We start from the raw sequence: 21,215 nt of genomic DNA on the forward strand, positions 1-21,215 counted from the left end.
GGGAATTTCATATAAAAAAATGTGAAAAATATTGCTATTTTTGCAAAATTTACGCTCTTTTTTTGTTTATAGTGCATGATCAAAAAATCGCACAGGTAAACAAATACCACCAAAAGAAAGCTCTATTTGTGGGAAAAAAAGGACGCCAAATTCGTTTAGATACAGCGTTGCACGACCGCGCAATTGTCCGTTAAATTCACGCAGTGCCGAATCGCAAAATACCCCCTGGTCAGGAAGGGGGTAAAATCTTCCGGGGCTTAAGTGGTTAAAATGCATTCATTGTTTTAACTTATGATCATGCATTAAAATGTTCAGTTCACAAAAATATACTGTATATCAGATCTTTGTAAAATAATTATTTTTCCAAATTGAATAAGCATTTAGGTATTGCCTCACAAATCTAATTTATCTCATGAGATGTTCTTTTTTTTAATACCTGAAAAGGCGCTTTTTGCTCTCCTTAAGGGACACCTCATAGAAACTCACTGAACTCACTGTTAATTTCTTCCAGAAGGAAGTAGTATTTTTTTAGGACAAAAACCCATGCAATAATCTTTGTAAATAATATTTTGCATGCAGACTACTGCTAAATAGAGGATATTACATACCATACGCATGCCGTCAATTCAGCAGATCCTTGTGACAATAGGTTTACTGACTGCTGTATTCTATACTGTACCCCTCAATTATTAAAATATCTGAAACAAAAACCGCCTTCGTTAACCCACAGAAGATTTGTGACAGTGACGGTTCTTACTTATAACACTTTGCTGCACTGTGCACTTGGTTTTCACATGGTCCAAGGTGTACCAGTGCATACATGTCACGCTTACCCCTAATCCAGGTGGTCAGATGCTGTAGCTGGCTTCGTGTTTTTTACCTATAGCAGCCCCCTTTCTCATAAGGTAAGCAGGCCTATTGGTACTCGGTTGCCCCAGGACTTATACACAATACTATAGTGCCTGGCTACCACGCCCGGGCAGGTGTGAACTAAGCACAGGAGACTGTTTTTTTTTAGTTTGCAGAGAAGCAAAGAGGATCAATGACTATGCAGGCACAAGGCAGGCAAGAGTAGTCAATATCAGATCTGAGGTCGTCAACGAGGGAACCTAATCTAGCAGAGTTGGGCAGACAAACAGGGAGCTTGGAGCACGTGTAACAAATGTAATATCACAAGCATGAGATTGCAGGCTTGGCTGGCCTAAATCAGGTTTTGTCTCCACCTAGAGACTGGCCACATTATTCACCTTGCAAGTGGACAGACAGATAGGGGTGGATCATAGCCAAAACCAGGATGCTGGAATGGGACCAGCAGCAGCCAAACAGGAGCGTTTACAAGCTCCTGACAAAAAGCCAACAGCCTCATCATCTTTCTTTAGAAAATAACTTTTCTTTGTTGTCCTGAGATCACCAGTATGATTCCAGTGTTTAGTCTCCAGCAATTCCAGTGGAAACCTAAAACTGAATTAGCTTGTATTGTCTGTATAATTCCAACCTAAACCATTATATGCCAGAGAAAGAATCAACTATTAAAAAATAAACAGCTGGAAAGTTATGTAAGGAAGTGCGGGCTTCATTACCTATACAAAAGTTGTGTGGCCTTGTTTATTCTTAAAAAGACCAGAGCTGTGACCCCCCCCCCCCTTACTGACTTATCATGCCTTGTTCTGCGCTGAGTATTTGTGTGAAGGTAACCATCTTGGTAGAGGTAGAGCTTTATTTCATCATGTCAGAGCTGCCCCATCGATGACTGATGATTTGATGACAGGTGGATGAAAATCAAGCAGCAGTAGAGGTGCAGAAAGCACAGATCCACAGAATGGATGAAGCAGAAGGGAGATGCTTGCACTGAAGGTCCTCAGATACAGCTTCCTCTTCAGAAAGAAGAACAATGAGTAGCACAGTAGTGACATTGTCAAATCTCACTCCAAGTTTTCTGAAGCTCAGGAGTCATCAGTCAGAGATGGCAGTGCCTTAGATGATCTTACATTTCAGATTAACAGCTATTAGGCTACAGAAAAGGGGTGCCTAAGCACAGTTACTGCTATTTTTCAGGAGGAATTCCAGAAAAAAGGTATATTACTGCATAGGCACATTTACCATTTCCAGATCTTCACATTATGATTGAATTCAGGTCCATGTTAAATAATCCAAGCAGTTGAGGGATGCCAGACAGTAGAGAGAAATCAATGCATTGTGTATAAAATGCTGCTTTATGTATTGACATACCTCCATAGACCCAGTCTGTCAAGACAGTATCGTCACCTGCTGACTTGGCACCATCCACAGGAAGCTTAGATCTTCAATAAGACATACAAGTTGAATTTAGCCCAATTTTACCAATTCATTTACTGTTGCCTGTTGCAAAGTCCTTGTCCTGGCGGGGGGGGGGGGGGATTTATTATTTGCCCCAAATATGCAGGGCAGAAGGCATCAAAAGGCCTACACATGTACGTTAACCTGAATCCCATACATGTGAATACATAAATATACCCATAAAACATTCTCTTAAGTTAATTGGCTTTCCCTCTAAAATTGGCCCCCACTGTGTTTATACAGATATAGTAGGGTAATTAGATTGTGAGCTTCTATGGGGGACAGGAACTGATTTGTTCTACTCTGAAAAAATGTACATATGTTAATAATTATAAATATGCAAATATAACCTACATAAATATAAATGGCTTTGTAGAGAATTGCCCTTTCGGGCACTATGGATGTTTTAAAAGATTATAATAGGATAATGGGATAGGACAAGTGATAATTACTATTTACAAATTCTATTTATTTAATAGATTTCAAGTAAAGATATAGAGAAAAAAACATTTGTTACAGAAATGTATCAACATTCTACATTTGTTTTCCTTATATACCGCAGTCAATTTATGCAGTCCACACACACAGATATATACACTATATTACCAAAAGTATTGGGATACCTGCCTTAACACGCACATGAACTTGGCATCCTAGTCTTAGTTTGTAGGGTTCAATAGAGTTGGCCCAACCTTTGCAGCTATAACAGCTTCAACTCTTATGGAAATGTTTGACCATTCTTGCAGAAGCACATTGGTGAGGTCAGGCACTGATGTTGAATGAGAAGGCCTGACTGGCAGTCTACGCTCTAATTCATCGAATCCATGACTCTGTGCAGGCCAGTCAAGTTCCTCCACCCCAAACTTGCTTATCCATGACTTTATGGACCTTTCTCTATGCACTGGTCTAAATCATTTGGTGGGGGGGATAATAGTGTGCGGTTGTTTTTCGGGGGTTGGGCGTGCCCCCTAAGTTCCAGTCAAGAGAACGCTTAAGGCCCCTTCCTGTTCCAACATGACTGTGCACCAGTGCACAAAACAAGGCTTAAAAAGACATGGACGAGCGAATTTGGGGTGGAGGAACTTGACTGGCCTGAACAGAGTCCTGACCTCAACCCCATAGAACATCTTTGGAATAAATTAGAGTGGAGACTGCAAAACAGGCCTTCTCATCCAACACCAGTGCCTGACCTCACAAATGCGCTTTTGGAAGAATGGTCAAGCACTCCCATAGACACACTCCTAAACCTTGTAGATCACCTTCCCAGAAGGGTTGAAGCTGTTATAGCTGCAAAGGTGGGCCAACTCAATATTGAAACCTACGGACTAAGACTGGGATACCATTAAAGTTCATGTGCGTTTAAAGACAGGCGTCCCAATAACTTTGGTAATATAGTATATATATATATATATATATATATATATATATATATACATATACTGTATATATTTACACTGTATATACACATACTATATATATATATATATATATATATATATATATATATATATATATATATATATATATATAGAGAGAGAGAGAGAGAGAGAGAGAGGGAGAGGGAGAGAGAGAGACAGTCAGACATAAATGGGTCCAAGGATTGCTGCACTTGTAATTTATTGAAAAGAAAAATATTTACATACAGAATAAATATTCCATTCAACAGTTTCGGGCTATATTGTTCACACCCTTCTTCAGGTAGAAACAAGCATGTATACACTGTATATAATATACTCAAGGAGCTTACAATCTAAGAGGTCTTCAAATCACATACATACATACATACATACATACATACATACATACATATACAGTACTAGGGCCAGTTTAGAAAGGATCTAATTAACCTACCAGCAAGTCTTTGGAGTGTGGGAGGAAACCAGTGTACCCTGAGCATACCCAAGCAGGCACAGGGAGAGCATGCAAACTCCAGACATGTAGTGTTGTGGTTGGGATTCAAACAGGCAACCCTAGTGCTGCTAGGTGGTAGTACCTAGCCACTGTGCTGCCCTATAGCCTTATCGCATACATTTAATGGAATATAAAGAGAAGATACAAACAAGGAAGGATAAGGATTTGTGGGGTAATAATCCTGAGTTTTAAAATTCCAATATACAGAATAATGTTTACCTAATTTTATTTCCTCCCTACCTTAACCACTTTCAGACTGGAGGATTTTCCCCCTTAATGACCAGGCCCTATTTTGGGATTTGGCACTGCGTTATTTTAACGGACAATTGCGCAGTCGTGCGACGCTGTACCTAAATAAAATTGACATCCTTTTTTTCCCACAAATAGAGCTTTCTTTTGGAGGTATTTGTGTGTTTTTTATTTTTTGCGCCATAAACAAAAAAAGAGCAACAATTTTGCATAAAAAAAAACAATATTTTTCACACTCTGCTATATAACATTCCCAAAAAAAAAATTAAAAATCAAATTGTTTTAACATTTTAGGCCAATTTGTTTTCTGCTACATATTTTTGGTAAAAAAAAAAAAAAAGCAATAAGCGTATTTTAAATGGTTTGTGCAAAAGTTATTGCGTCTACTAACTACGGGAACGATTTATGTCCTTTTTATTGTTTTTTTTATTTTTTACTAGTAATGGCGGCGATCTGCGATTTTTTGCGGGACTGCCACATTGCGGCAGACAAATCGGACCCCTGACTGACATTGACACTTTTGGGGGCACCAGTGACATTACTACTACTAATAAAAATATGCATTGTTACTGTAATAATGACACTGGCAGGGAAGGGGTTAATACTATTGGTGATCCAGGGGTTAAATGTAAGCCAAAGGGAGTGATTCAAACTGTGGGGGGGGGGGGCATGGCTTGTGAGATCATTACAGAGACATGTGATCCTATATAGCAGGATCACATAGCCTCTGATCATTCGAGGGAGAAGAACGGACGGCTGTGTTTACATCAGCCGTCCGTCCTTCTCTGTCAACGGGAGAGATCGCCGGTGTCAGGCGGCAAACGGAGCCGCCTGGCACCCGCACTGGCTCCCTGGCTGACGATCGGGGTGTGAGCGCGCCGGCAGCGGCGCATGCTCGCCACCTAGCTCCTCCCAGGCAGATGACATTTATTAACGTGATTCTGCCTGGGGCTGCCACTTTGCCGACGTAAATGTACAGTGACTGGTCAGGAAGTGGTTAAAATATCTCAAAGAACCTGAAAAAATATAGTAATGTACGTTAATGCCTAGTAATCCCAGTTTTCCTACTTATTTTGTAACTATAGTTAGACATATCCCTTTCTCCATTCACTTGTGTGATGCAGGTAAGAATTTGAAAATCTGATTTAAAAGACTTGGTCTTGTTAGGAATGAGACTAATGCTGGCCATACAAAAATCATCCGAAATTCGGTCATTTGGACAGTCCTTTTGTTTTTCGGCCAGTTAATGGGCATGAATCAGTAATCGATTGTGACGTTTTTGAGCCGGAAAAACAAAGAACAAGTTTGGAAATTTTCTGCCAAACAAACGATAAATTGAAAGGTTAATGTGTTTCTTGTCCAAACTGTTTGCACTAGGAATATGTGAAAAAACAAACAAAAAATTGATTCATTTATGTCCATTGAACGATTTATCGGTCATTACATGATCTCACGATCATTTTCTCTCATGGCCTAGTGTTTGTTTTTCGAAAAGAAGTTTGAACGATTTTCCGTATAGTGTATAGCCAGCATAAGATATATGTGAACCCTTACCTTGTAAAACAATCAATTTAGTTTAAATTTGAAATGCAAGGCAAAACATTTGTAAATATTTATAAAACTTTACACATTTTTTTTTCCTTTTTCTATAAGCGATCACGTGACCAATGTTCTCAGCTGCATAAGGGGCTTAGAAACGTGGTAGGATGAAGAGAAACAGCAGCACACTAATCTTCCAAGTGAAGAGCTGTGCATGGGGGCGTGTCAGCACAAGCCTTGGCCATTGGAGGACAGGCAGGCTGTGCTCTTAACAGGGCCAGAAAACTGACAATGCTGAGAAGACTTTGCTTCTATAGCCTGGCGTGGTCAGTTTGAAATAGGAAAGCAGAGGGACTGGCAGGATAACCAGAAATTTTATACACAGGAAGCAATGCAAAGAGCACACTTTTTAACACAAGTATATGGTACATCAGACACATATTAGGAATGAAATGTTGGGATAACATACATTTTAAAGCTGAACTAAGTGCTTAACAAATCTCATCTAAATACAAGAAGCATGTGAATTCTTAATTGAATCTTGATGTACTTTCTGTAGTATAGACCGGTCACTGCTGCTTTCTCTCCTTGTGCAGGATGAACTTGCATGTCTTGAATCTGCCCCCCTTTCCCCATAGTCTTCTGCAGACAACCTGCAGAGGCCCCTCCAACAGGTTTTGCTCCCTGTACAGGCTATGTTGATTGTAAAGGCATTTGATCAGTAGATTCATATTCTTTAAGCCTATTGAGGAATATATATTTAAATTCGTTTTTTTGCACTCAGAGTTCAACTTTACACAATGCCAAGATTGATCAGGAATACAAAACTAAATTCTGAGGAATTTATACATTATTAGCTTCGGACACAAGGTTAGTCACTCTCAGCATTTCCTAAGATAAACATTAACCACAATGGTCACAAGAAGCTCACTGAGATGACCGAACTTTGAAGACCACTTTAATGTGTTACAATTCTTTTTTTTTTACCTAATGACTATATATTTTTTTTCTTCCTAAGGGGAACTACCAGGGTTAGCTGTTCACTTTTTGCAATAGAAATCCACTTAAATATCCAATTAGCCCCTGAAACCAGGAGAACCTCATGGTCAAAGGTAGATGTTCTCTCTTCATTTTTAACAACTTGTGGAGCTTGCTGAGAGCATGTGCCTGTGAACTGATTAGCTTGTTCTATAACCACAATGTTGTTCTTGATTGGCCACATTTAGCTGACATGTAGAAGCATTAACCACTTTACCAACAGATGATTTTGCTGTCTTACGTCCAGGCCACTTTTTGCGATTTGGCACTGTGTGATTTTAACTGACAATTGCGCGGGCGTGCGATACCGTACCCAAACGAAATTTACGTCCTTTTTTTTCCCACAAACAGAGCTTTCATATGGTGGTATTTGATCACCTGTGCGTTTTTTACTTTTTGCGCTATAAACCAAAAAAGAGCGTAAATTTTGAAAAAATAACAATATTTTTCACATTTTTTTATATGAAATTCTCCCCCCCCCCCAAAAAAAAAATTTAAAAATCTAAATTTTTTTACATTTTTGGCCAATTTGTTTTCTGCTACCTATGTTTGGTAAAAAAAATCACAATAAGCGTATTTTGATTGGTTTGCGCAAAAGTTATTGCGTTTACTAACTAAGGGAAAGATTTCTGTCATTTTTGGTGTTTTTTTTAACAAGTAATGGCGGCGATCTGCGATTTTTTTTGCGGGACTGCGACATTGCGGCGGACAGATCGGACCCTTGACTGACATTTTTGACACTTTTGGGGGTACCAGTGACATTACTACAGTAATCAGTGCTATACATATGCACTGTTACTGTAAAAATGACACTGGCAGGGAAGGTGTTAATTTTATAGGAGAGGGAGGGGTTAATGTATGCCTCGTGCTTACTGACATGTGTGGGGGGAGGTGACTGAGTGACACAGGGACAGATCGCAGATTCACTTAGGAGATCCGCCCGCTTTGTTTACACAAGGGGGCGGATCTCCAGACTCGATTCCCCGACGATCGGGGAAGAGCGGCGGTGATCACCACCGCTCCTCCCCTGGTCCGACTCCCGCTGTCACTGAATACAGCGGGAGCGAGCCTCCGGCGGCGCGTGAGCGCAGCCCACAAGGAGAGGAGTCCAGCGACATATGTCTACGTCGCTGGACGGGAACGAGACACTTTGCCGCAGTACAGTCAACGTGACTGGTCGGCAAGTGGTTAATTATTGATTTTGTTTCCTGCTACATATTCTCCCATAGATTTAGAAGGTGATATAGTTGCCAGAAGCAAAGTATTTACCAGAAAATGAAAGAAATGATTGGTTTCTACTTTGTTACACTGAAAACAATGACAGAAAACAAACGTTTCGTCTGGATATGGAGGAGAAATTTCTGTCTGAGAGTGGGAAGCCAATGGTTGTCATAGTATTCAGGAAATCTGTTTTTGGCTGGAATATTAACTAGTTGGCGAAAGCCATCTTTGTTTATTTATAAGCAGTCTGAGTGATCTTCAGCTGTGATTACCATCTTGATGCACTATGCTGGAACTGTTAGGAAACAATTAACATTATAAAGATTAAAAAGATAGTACAAACAAAACCAGTGCAAATGGGTAAAAGTGATAAATGGAAATTGTATCCACAATCTTTTAAAGCTATACACAGGGATAAGCAGACATTGTCTGAATAAAGGAGTCATGTGTATTCCTAAGCCAACCACAGATGAAGTGATTTTCTTTCCTGCAACCACAGGTTGCAGGAAAGAAAATCATTTGATTTCCCCATCAACACTACAGTGGGGAAAATAATTATTTGATCCCCTGCAAAATTTGTATGTTTTCCCGCTTATAAAGAAATGAAAGGTCTATAATTTTTATCAGAGGTGTATTTTAAATGATAGAGACAGAATATAAACCGAAAATCCAGAAAAAACACATGATACAAATGTTATAAAGTGAGTTGCAGTTCAGTAAAGTAAAATAAGTATTTGATCCCCAAGCAAAACATGACTTAGTACTTGCTGGAGAAACCCTTGTTGGCAAGCACAAAGGTAAGACTTTTTTTGTACTTAGTGACTAGGTTTGCACACATCTCGGGAGGGATTTTGGTCCACTCTTCTTTACAGATCTTCTCTAAATCCTTGAGGCTTTTTGGCTGCCACTTGGCAACTTGAAGTTTAAGCTCCCTCCATAAATGTTCTATAGGATTAGGGGCTGGAGACTGGCTAGGCCACTCCATGTTCTTAATGTGCTTCTTCTTAAACCACTCATTTGTTGCCTTTGCAGTATGTTTTGGTACATTGTCATGCTGAAAGACGCATCCATGACTCATCTTAAGTGTTCTGGCTGAGGGAAGAAGGCTCTCATCCAAGATTTTACAATGTATGGCCCCATCCATTGGCCCCTCAATGCGGCAAAGTCAGTCTGTACCTTTAGCAGAGACACAGCCCCAATGAATGGTGTTTTTAGGGTCATAGTCAGCATTTTTCTTCCTCCAAACACTGCAAGTCCCCCTCCTCAAAAAGGCACATGTACAGTCATGCTAACATCTAAAGGATTCAGAGAAAGATTAAGAGAAAGTGTTGTGGTCAAACGAGACCAAAATTGAGCTCTTTGGCAATAACTGGAGGAAGAAGAATGCTTACTATGACCCTAAGAACATATATTCCTACAGTCAAGTGCGGAGGTGGAAACATTATGCTTTGGGACCAAAGTGATAGATGTTTTGGACCTTAATACTTTGGATGCTTCATTGAAGGAGTAAGAAGTGCATTTACCTTACCCTATTTTAGCTTGCCACCATTAGATTGTAAAGTGATACATCTTACATTGTGATGCTGCAAACAGATTATGTTTCAGTACTCTAGTCCTCTAGGTGGAAAAAAATATTTAAACTGTATGTAAATACATGTTTTATATTTGGACTTGGAGGGAGGGCAAAAATAAACTTTTAATAATCTTTTAAAATCTTTTTTAATGTGTCTGTCCAAGTGGAAATTAAATAAAATCTCTACAATGTAGGAATTCTTCCCTCCTAAACAACAGCTGTCACCAAAACAGGTACCAAGAAAACAAAGAGAGAGTAAATATATTTAGCAGGGACACAAAGTTATGGCTATGCATATGCATTAAAGATAGGAGTATGGGCGTAGCGTCAGGGGTCACATTTGCTCCATCCCACATTAGATCTAAAGTCTCTGTGTGGGCGGTGGGCATCACCTTGAGTACCAGTATGTGACAGGACAGAGCACTCTCCTTTCTTTCAAACAGACAAGATGGGGCTGCTAAATGGAGGAGATGGGTCATGTACTACATGGAATGATAGGCAGTAATGCGGTGAACAATCTTCCTTCCTGGTTTACAGACCTGCCTTCTCCCCATTGCATCGGAGCTTTGTGTCCTCCCTGTTTTTGCACCCCTGTGAATTGGCCCCACCACCTCCTCCCTTGTCTCCTCTTCTCACCTCCTTAATCGAAGTCAGCTGCTGCTGGTCTCTCTTCAACTCCCTCTTCATTTACAGCTGCCCCCCCACCATCTGTCCTCATTCATAGCGAAGCCCCCCGCCGGGGGATACACACACTTTAGCTGGAGCCGAAGAATTTGGACATGTGGTAAGAGTGGAGCATGGGGCGGGCGGGAGCGGAAATGATAGAACCTTCTGCAGTGTGGGTCACAGGGCTGGTTGGTCTTCTACACACTGAGGGGGGACTGAGACTTCTCCTGACTCCCCCTGTACAGGGAACATCCTATATGTGGGGGAGTGACAGGAGCCAGCATGGAGGAGGGGTAAGTGCTTGACATGCTGGGTCTTGTAGTGTACAGGCAGCAGGAGGACGACTATGTTCATTCAGAAATGGTGGTTGAGGACACAGTCCTCAATCTCCTCTGTCTCATAAGTGAGACATTGGGGGTCTGTTTAGACTCCTGATATTTAACCTAGCCCCCCCCCCCACAGTGCTGATAAAAAAAATAAAATTAGAAAACCAAAAATGGTAAAATAAATAAATAAAACTACTAACTCTGCCCACTGTCCTTCTAACAAAGTCCTCTGCCCCACTGACTGACACTTTCCTCTGCCCTACTGACTCACACCGTCCTCTACAATACTGACTGACACTGTTCTCTGTCCTATTGACTGACACACCGTACTCTGCCCTACTTACTGACACACCAACCTCTACCGTAATGACTGACACCATCTTCTGCCCTACTGACTTACACCATCCTCTGCCCTACTGACTAACACGATCCTCTGCCGAAATGACTGACACCGTCCTCTGCCCTACTGACTGACACCATCCTCTCCCCTACTTACTGACACCATCCTCTGCCCTTCTTACTGACAATAACCTCTGCCCTAATGACTGACACCATCCTCTGCCCTACTGATTTACACCATCCTCTGCCCTACTGACTGACATCATACTATGCCCTACTGACTGATGCTTTACTATGCCCTACTGACTGACACTGTCCTCTCCCCTACTGAATGACACCGTCCTCTGCTCTGACTGACACCATCCTCTGCCCTACTTACTGACAACAACCTCTGCTCTATTGACTGACACCATCCTCTCCCTACTGACTGACACCATTCTCTGCCCTATTGATTGACACTGTCCTCTACCCTGACACCATCCTCTGCCCGACTGACTGACACCATTCTCTACCCTAATGACTGACACCATCCTCTACCCTGACTGACACCATCCTCTGCCCTACTGGCTGACATTGTCCTCTGCCCTAATGACTACCATACTGTCCTCTGCCCTACTGGCTGACACCATCATTTGCCCTAATGACTGACACCATTCTCTGCCATGCTGACTGACACCTCATCCTCTGCCTTAATGACTGAAACCGTCTTCTTCAATACTGACTGACACTGTTCTCTGTCCTAATGACTACCCCTCGTCCTCTGCCATACTGACTGACACACCATCCTCTGCCCTAATGACTGACACCATTCTCTGCCATGCTGACTGACACACCGTCCTCTGCCCCAATGACTGAAACCATCCTCTGCAGTACTGACTGACACTGTTCTCTGTCCTAATGACTGACACACCGTCCTCTGCCCAAATGACTGACACCATCCTCTGCCCTACTGACTGACACACCATCCTCTGCAATACTGACTGACACTGTTCTCTGTCCTAATGACTGACACACTCTACTCCGCCCTACTTACTGACACACCGACCTCTACCGTAATGATTGACACCATCTTCTGCCCTACTGACTTACACCGTCCTCTGCCCTAAAGACTGACACACCATCCTCTGCCCCACTGACTGACACACTGTCCTCTGTCCTAGTGACTGCCACACCATCCTCTGCCCTACTGACTGACACCATTCTCTGCCCTAATGACTGACATTATCTTCTGCCATACTAACTGACACACCATCCTCTGCCCTAATGACTGACACCATCCTCTGCCATACTGACTGACACACCAACCTCTGCCATACTGACTGACATAGTCCTCTGCCCTAATGACTAACACCATCCTTTGTCCTACTGACTGATAACATCCTCTGCCCTAATGACTGACACACTGTCCTCTGCCCTACTGACCTACATCAGAGACCCCCTTTACATTAGAGACCCCCACAGAGCCCCCTTTACATCAGAGACCCCCCACAGAGCCCCCCTTACATCAGAGACCCCCAACAGAGCCCCCTTACATCAGAGACCCCCACACAAAGCCCCCCTTACATCAGAGACCCCCGCACACAGAGCCCCCCTTACATCAGAGACCCCCCCACACAGAGCCAATTTGAATGGAGAAAACACATTTTCCTGATTAGGAATGCTACAACACTCTTATCACAATTCTAATATTACATAAGAGACCCTCACAGAGCCCCCCTTACATCAGAGACCCTCACAGAGCCCCCCTTACATCAAAGACCCTCACAAAGCCCCCCTTACATCAGAGACCCTCACAGAGCCCCCCTTACATCAGAGACCCCCTTACATTAGAGACCCCCACAGAGCCCCCTTTACATCAGAGACCCCCTTACATTAGAGACCCCCACAGAGCCCCCTTTACATCAGAGACCCCCCACAGAGCCCCCCTTACATCAGAGACCCCCAACAGAGCCCCCCTTACATCAGAGACCCCCACACAAAGCCCCCCTTACATCAGAGACCCCCGCACACAGAGCCCCCCTTACATCAGAGACCCCCACACAGAGCCCCTCTTACATCAGAGACACCACACAGAGCCCCCCTTACATCAGAGACACCACACAGAGCCCCCTTACATCAGAGACCCCCCACACAGAGCCCCCCTTACAGAGACCCCCCACACAGAGCCCCCCTTACATCAGAGACCCCCAACACAGAGCCCCCCCCTTACATCAGAGACCCCCACACAGAGCCCCCCTTACATTTGTTGCAGGAGAGAGACCTTACTTACCTCACTTTGGAGGCTCACGCTGTTCAGCTTTTCTTTTTTTTCTTTAAGCTTCCTGCCCACACATCCCCAGGAAGTGTGGGCGGGGCAGACCCAGGAGAGAAGGGGTGGGAGGAGGAGGAGGAGAAGGGGCAAGAGGAGGAAGAGCTGATGATCTCTACTCTGGTGTCCCTGCAGAGAGGAAGGATCTGTCAGCGGCGGCGGATCGGAGGCTGAGCTGTGTGAGATACACAGTTCAGCCCTCCAGCTATAGAAGACACAGGCACAGCCACACAGCAGGAGGTAAGCAGTGGCCGCGGCTTGTGTTAACCTTGTCCAGCCCGCGGTTTGCCGTTTACCCGCCGCTGTGTGGTCTGATCATCTGCGAGCTGTGATGGCCGCACAGCTCGCACACCCCAAAGGCTGGACCTGGTCTGTGTAAGCAGCATATTTATTTTCATAATCTCCTACACATATAATGGTAGATATTGGGATAACAATTATTAAGAATGGGTAAGAATGGCTCCAGTGCTGTTTAAAGAAATGGGGTCACCTAAATTTTCATTACCCCTTATTTGTGCAGTTGGGTTATGATACAAAGCAGAGGTTGGGAGTTGTGACAAGCATAAGCTATGAGGGAGAGTGTAGGTAAGGTGTTATCCCTGTCTTCCCTACCAAGTATGAATCCTGGCTGATCAGAGGAAACTATTTGGGCATAAGAGGTAGTCATCTATTTGCTAGAACCTTTGTATAGAGTTTTGCATCATTATTCAACAATAAGAAAGATGGGCCTGTAGTTGCTACAACAGGTGGGATCCTTACCCAGCTTGGGTAGTATGGTAATATGGGCATGAAGCATCTTGGGCCTAAGTTCCCTACAATCTGAAACAAAGTTTGCCTAAGAGGTTAAACAGGGAATCAAAGAAGTTTGAAAGGTTCTATAGTGTTGTAGTATACCTATCCAACCTGGCGTTTTGTTCAAGACCATTGATTTTAGTGCTGAAGAGAATTCAGCTTCTGAAATATGTGCCTCTAACACTTGCAGAATCTCAGGAGGTAGTGAAGGGAGCCTCACCCGAGGGAGATACTCTTGTATCAGAGAGTGGTGAAATTCTGTGCTGTGGAAGTCATCGGGTTGTCCTTTTTGCAATTATGCAGGTGGTAGTAAAAATCTCGCAAAAAAAAAAAAAAGAAATCTCGGAAAGTATGAGCTACTGTATATCTTTCAAGGTATGTGCTATATTGCCATTAAAGGTTTTAATTTGAAAAAAAAAAAAAATCAAAGATGATTTTTTTAGCTTGAAGAGCAGGAGACAAAGTTTTCCCAGGTTTGTTTTCCCACTCATAAATATTATGGGAAACCAAATGCAAAGCCCCTTTCGTCACAGTGTTTATGTATAAACTTTGTTTATTGAATTTTTCAACTTTTTTACAGAAAAGGAGTTGAGAAACAGCAATGTCAGCAGTACAAAAACATAGAAAACATGTAAACAGTGTATAGAAAAGACAGAATAGTCCAACTATACAATCTAAACACCAGAGGTACAAAAACATGTGGTTATGAAAAGTCGTACATTGTAATGTCAAAAAGCATGAGGCCTGTGAGATGCCAATAAAGTGATGCCAACCTAGAGGTATATAATTAACCAAGATAAGAAGGGCTGATTGTTTTAAAAGTTTATTAATGCTCTCTAATTCTCCAACCTGTCAAAGCAGCTCAGATATTTTTTCTATGTTCCTTCTTTTTTTCGGGATCCCAATTCATTAAATTTACCTCTCATTAATGTGTTGTGAGCCTCCCATAAACACTTTAGAGAAAACCTCTGAGGCAGTATTGTCTGATAAGAACTGTTGAAGGTTAGGCTACCTCTATTGGTCGGGGAGTAAACTGTAACTAGGGTATGGAATGTATTCCCAATTGTTCCCTATATAAACAAAAATCTACCACGGGCGTCAACAAGCATATCAGAAAGCTAATAAATAGTATTCCTGAGGAAACCAATAGCGACCCCTTTAGCTTTATTCACATTTTATAAGCTGTAATACCAAACAGGATAGTATTAAAAGTTTGAATGGAACAAAAATCAGCACAACCAATAGGTCACCCAGTGAGAATTTACAAGTAGACTGTATATAAACACATAAATATATAAGCGGCCGCTATCACTAAGTATGTTTTCACCGCATACCGTATCACTAGTAATACCAAAAAAAGTGCTGCACCACTAAGATTACAAATAAATAAATAAATAATCTATGTATTTAGCAAAAAATCTTGATAAAAGTTCTGTGCAAAAGAGGTAATATTATTAACAAAACTAATTCATGAATATATATCAAAACCAATACCAAGATAAAAATGTGCAAAAAATGTCAAATACAAATAAGAAAAAACGAATATACATCTCAATATTAACAAAAACCTCTGTGATATTAGAGTCCCAATAAAGTGCAAAAAAAATTTTTGCAAAAAATCTGTGCAAACACTGCAAATCCGATGCTACTAGGAAAGTGCCAGTGCTTCAATGTTGGATCCAATATCCGTTTATCCCTTCACCTTAAATTAGATGGTAGCTCACCTCAGCTTCTGACCCTTGTTTTACCAATGGGTCAAAACATGTTGTTCCCTATATGGGATAATCACAGTAGAAGGGGATACCACAATCCTCCAACGAAATGGCAACCAGGATCAGCTCAGAGGTGTCCAACAGCAATTCCACAGAAATGTAAGAAAAAACGGACAGGATCTAGTGCTATCTGTATGACAATTGTATTGCAAGTAAAAAGAAGAAATACACTTACAGATGCCAGCACACTCAACTGTGCGGGCCGTGACAGGCAATCCGTACTCTCTGAAACAAACAGCGTAAAAAACAGCGGAAGGGGCGGAGCCTGCTATCGGACACCAGTTTTTTTGAACGTTGTTTTTTTAAGCAGAATTGCTTTAAATTGCATTTAAGTAGCCCTTGATGAAAAAGTGAAGTTTTGAGGGAGGAACCAAAGAGAGCCCCATGGAGAGTCTCAGGAGACCCATGGGATTGACACTCCAAGAATTGTCTGTTTTCTTTGAGACTTAGGAGTAGTAAGAGTTCTATTGATTATAGGGATTTTCTGGTGGTGTGGACAGTGGGAAAGAAAAGTATTCCCTCTCTTATTATGCGGGGACAATTGTAAATAAAACAAGCTAGCAAAAAATTTAGTCCACCCAAAAGCAGAATTACCACTGTTGGGTCAACTTTAAAATTTGAACGGGGAAAACACATTTTCCTGATTACTAATGCTACAAAAACTCTTATCACAATTATAATAGTGTCAACCCCATCATATGAGAATCATACCTATAGGAATAAAAATTTTGATGGTGATGATGGGCCTTTTAATGATATGAGGGAGTTCAAAGGAAATGTAGTCTTAAATCTTTCAATTACGGTATATTTAGAGCTTTATTCTGAATTATTATTTCAATCTGACTTTTATCTAAAAGTTCTGATCATCCTAAACGAATGGGATAGAAATTTAATTTCATACCAAGGGTTACCTAACATCATTTCTCTTGGCTTGCTCCTGTTAAATAAGGCTTATTATTTAGGATAGGTTTGTTTTTTTGCAATTTAGTGTTCTTTGTATTTGTGTTTTCTTCTTTCTTGTGTGCATTTGATTATTGTTTGTGTACTGTCACTTTCTTATTTTTTAGCAGTTTTTTTTCTCTTTCTGTGGAATAAAAAACTAATTGAAGGAAATGGAGAACTGTTGTTGGGCACAAGAACAAGTCTATAATAGTTGAAAGGGGCTTCTTTAACACCCTAGAGCCATTTAAAGCTGATTGCGCACTTAAAGCCACCCTAATGTTGCCTTCCCCATTGCATCCAATGCATTTTCCCAAAATAGCAGTTCCACCCATATCTCTCCATTTTCAATGAAGTCTCACGGAGGTAAAAACCGTAATCCCTGTTGTTTATTTACAGGAAGGAGCACAACAACACAGTTGTTCTTAATTTTGTTAACAATGATGCATTTGTAAAACACACAGTGTATAAAAATTAGTTTAAAATGGAACTGCTTATTAAATCTGTTAAGTTACCTATATGCCTATATTCCTATTTATTGATTTTTCAATGTTTTACTTCTCTTTTAAATAAGAGATTAAAGGAATTGAAGGTCCTACAGTCCTTTTGATGGCTTGTGCCAGGTATACTATTAGATAGGCCTGGATTCCACTGATATGTTCTCATGAGCCCCTATTATGGGCCACCAGTTCTATGCTCCATGTCAACTATTAAGGTTGACATAAGACATTTTGTCATACAATGAAAGAAAGACAAATATGGGTTCTCCTACTCAGCCTAGGCTTAACTGGGCCTTATACACATCCATGCCTGTTAGTCAACCCTGTTATACAATATCTCAGATTTAACCAACAAAATGATCAATGTTATTTTCAAAACTCCTTATATGTATCACCAATTCACTGTCTGGATTCATAGGGTTAAAACCTTTCATATTCTAGTCCATTTTATATAACATGATTCAGACCATACTTATCTAATGCAGTCTAATCTAATCTAATTATAATCCTAAATTTACAAGCTGAACTTCAGAATGATTTTGTCATGATGATGTCATTGAATCATTGTATTGTTTAATTTTTTTGCCATAAATACATTTACATTTGCCTTTTTGACGACTTGCATTATGTAAAGTCTTAAGATTCCTATAGTTTGCTGATCAAATTTCTAAATAGAAAGTAAGGCACATTGACTTAAATGGCTTAAACACTTGTTAAAAAAGATGTCTGCTTTGCGTGGTTAAAGCTTTTACATTTTCTTTCCATTATAATACATTTCCAGAATTCAGTATCAAGCATTATCTCATTTTAATGTTTTCAGATGACCACTTGTTTCAAATACACCAAGTGGCATTTTTATGTTGTTTGTATGTTTTATCTAACATGCATCCATAATGCTTGTTTTTTGTGTGGTGAAATATGCTTTTTTCCTCTTCGTTACCTCGGAATCTGTACCAGTTTGTACAGATGAGAGTCATTGCCTTCTTTTGTTTTCACATCTTTTGCAAACATTCTTATTGCATTTCGCAGGTTCTCCAGTAAACGTTACTTGCAATATTTTTATAAACAGTTTTGGATCAGTCACCGAGACCACAATGGTAAGTGCTATTCTGTGCTGGCTTAAGCCAGAGATGAATGTATGTCATGTACACAAACTGTCATTTTCTTTTTTCTGTCTGTTATTTTAACTTACAGGTCCTCCTGTAAATGTTACCTGCAACATATTTATCAACAGCTTTGGTTCAATAGCAGAAACCACAATGGTGAGTGGGGCTGATCATTGAAGCTTCCCTGCCAAGAAGATGGACATGTTACTGTAGACTAGGCTAAAAGTGCATTAACTTAAAGTTAATGTCAAGATGAATAACTGTTAATAGATTGTGATTCGATATCTAAAAAAATGTATTCAATCAAAACAGTTTTTTTGTAGTAAATTAAAATTTGACCACGGCACCTGACTCCTCTGTGTTTTAACATTGAAGACTGTATTCCCTCCTTGCATTTCTCGCTGTATTAAAGTATAGGTAACCCCTTACAATTAACTTCTCTTATTTCCCCCCTTTTAGTCTGTTTAGTATACCATTAGAAGCATTTTAGTATATTTGTTCAAAAGCAGTCAATGTGACATTCATCAAACATTCATAGGAAATTACTCATTCCCAGTGCACATACATTAGGAAGAATTACCTGCAGTGAATCTTTGGCAAGTGTCACATTTACTGCTTTATGTCCTCAGGGAATAAGGGAAAACTATTATCAGTTTAAATACTCAATTATGTGCAAGGGAAATAAAATACCGACTTTCGCTTGCATAATATTGCACAACTGAAGTGAACATATCTTTACGTTTGTTTGCTAATCTAAAAAAATAATACTTACTTTGTAGAATGAAAATTAAGTAAATCTTTAGTAAATCCCCCTTTCTAACTCTTATGTTTTGCTAAAGAAGCAATGTTCACACAAAACCAATTCATTTGGGCTTGCTCTTATCAGCTTAAAGGGGAACATCACTGCATCGGAGCACCACAAACCAAAAATGCTGTTTAATTTTTTTTTATCAATCAAAGCAAACTCACCCATCCAAACATGCCTCTATGCTTTATTTTGCCAGGGAAATCCCTTTGAAAAGCACCCCCCTGGCATTTTTGGTTGTGGCCATCTTTAGGAAGGGCAGATGATTTATGTAGCATTTACTTCCTGGAATCCATCTGTCCTTAGCTCAGGCATGCAGGCAGGAGGAAGGGCTTAGCTGCGAAAACCCCTCCTCCCCTCCTGAAGACTCCTGGGATGCATGACATAATTTGCCTAGGCAAGAAAAAATGTAAAACAAATTAAACCAAGAAAATATAACATACTTTCCTGTATATTTACTAATGCTAGCAGCATAAGGATTTAAAAAAAAGTCAATGTTGACTGAGAGGGTGGTGTTCCGCTTTAAGTAGAATAAAGAAAAATAATTTTGCTGAAGCTGATTGGAAGGCAGGATTTTTTTGAAGTAAAAATTCCCATAGTTGCACACCAGATTGGTATGGAATGCATGCAGTGTTTCCTTACAATGGAATTAGATGCAGTTGTCAAATAAAAAAAAATGTAATATAAATAATTTGAAAATAAATCAGTCATAAAACATTTTCAAAATGTCTGTAACCACTGGAGTTCTGTATTATATCAATTGCTTTAACATAATACATCACTTTATTGCTTAAAGGACCAATAAACCAAAAAATAATGCTTACATAAAAGAAAGATATTAACCTGACATATTTACACACACTCACTTGTCATGTCAGTGATACCAGAAGGCACAGCATATTTAGAGAGGTCAAAGAGTGGCCATAGACATGTAAATGGCTGGATTTTGTGATATTTCTTAGCTCACTGTGAATCATCATGGTTAGGAAAAGTGCCTGGTGTATGTCTGCAGTCACACCTAGTGCAGCTAAGAGGGTATGCATTGTACATTCTGATATTGGTGTTGTACCTCACTTAATCTGCCTGGGTTTTTAGTTCATGAAATTAGATGTTTGGGGAATGCCTTTAACGGCTTGCCTAACTGAGAAATGTTTCTCACATAAAATGTTTAAGTCAGCACTTTTTATTTTTTTGCTAGAAAATTACTTAGAACCCCCAAACATTATATATTTTCTGAACGCAAAGGCCCTGGAGTATAAATTGGTGGCTGTTGCAATTTTTTAATGTCACCCATTTTCAAAGAAAAATACATTTAAATAGATTTTAGTGCGCACAAACACAATATAGTAACCATTTTTTGGTAAAATTTAAAATGTGATATTGTGTTGAGTAAACAGATACCAAGCATGTCAAGATTTAAAATTTAACACAACTGTGAAATGACTACAAACTATGGTATCTAGAACTGTCCATAGACTGCTATTTTAAAAGCCTTTACAGGTTATCAGTGTAGCAGGATTCCCAGCCGTTTTGCTGGATATGGGTACCCCTGTGCATATTCCTCCAAGTGTGAGCGCTGAGGCAATGACCAGTCCAGTATCTTTGGGTTTTTGTATTTATTGAGAACTTGGATGGGAGAAGGGAATGAGTGGGATACTCTTGGCTCAACTATGCACAATTTTCTAGGGACAACTGAAAAACGCTTCTTGACGCTGACTTGACACTGGCTAGATGCCGGTCAACACTGGCTTGCTGCCTGTTAACTCTAAACTGACCCTGGACTGCTTTCTCACATAAAGAAGTCCTTTCTTTAGC

The 21,215-nt window shown here is 40.4% G+C and overlaps 1 protein-coding gene across 3 annotated transcripts in view; it reads left to right on the plus strand.

Annotated features, from left to right (window-relative positions):
• The window catches only part of GLRA2 (glycine receptor alpha 2), a 305,784-nt gene that overhangs the window by 25,979 nt on the left and 258,590 nt on the right, over positions 1-21,215 (plus strand). The window contains exons 1-2 of one of the 3 annotated variants that reach the window (XM_082245589.1): positions 18,547-18,586; positions 18,684-18,751. In XM_082245589.1, coding sequence (XP_082101715.1) covers positions 18,749-18,751 — 3 coding nt within the window. In that variant the 5' untranslated portion in view covers positions 18,547-18,586; positions 18,684-18,748. Of the gene's footprint in view, positions 1-18,518; positions 18,587-18,683; positions 18,752-21,215 lie in introns of those variants that run through there. The other 2 variants (XM_082245588.1, XM_082245587.1) reach the window with 2 other exon arrangements.

This window comes from Pelophylax lessonae, assembly GCF_965119305.1.
Source record: "Pelophylax lessonae genome assembly, chromosome: 2".
Taxonomy (NCBI): Eukaryota; Metazoa; Chordata; class Amphibia; order Anura; family Ranidae; genus Pelophylax; species Pelophylax lessonae.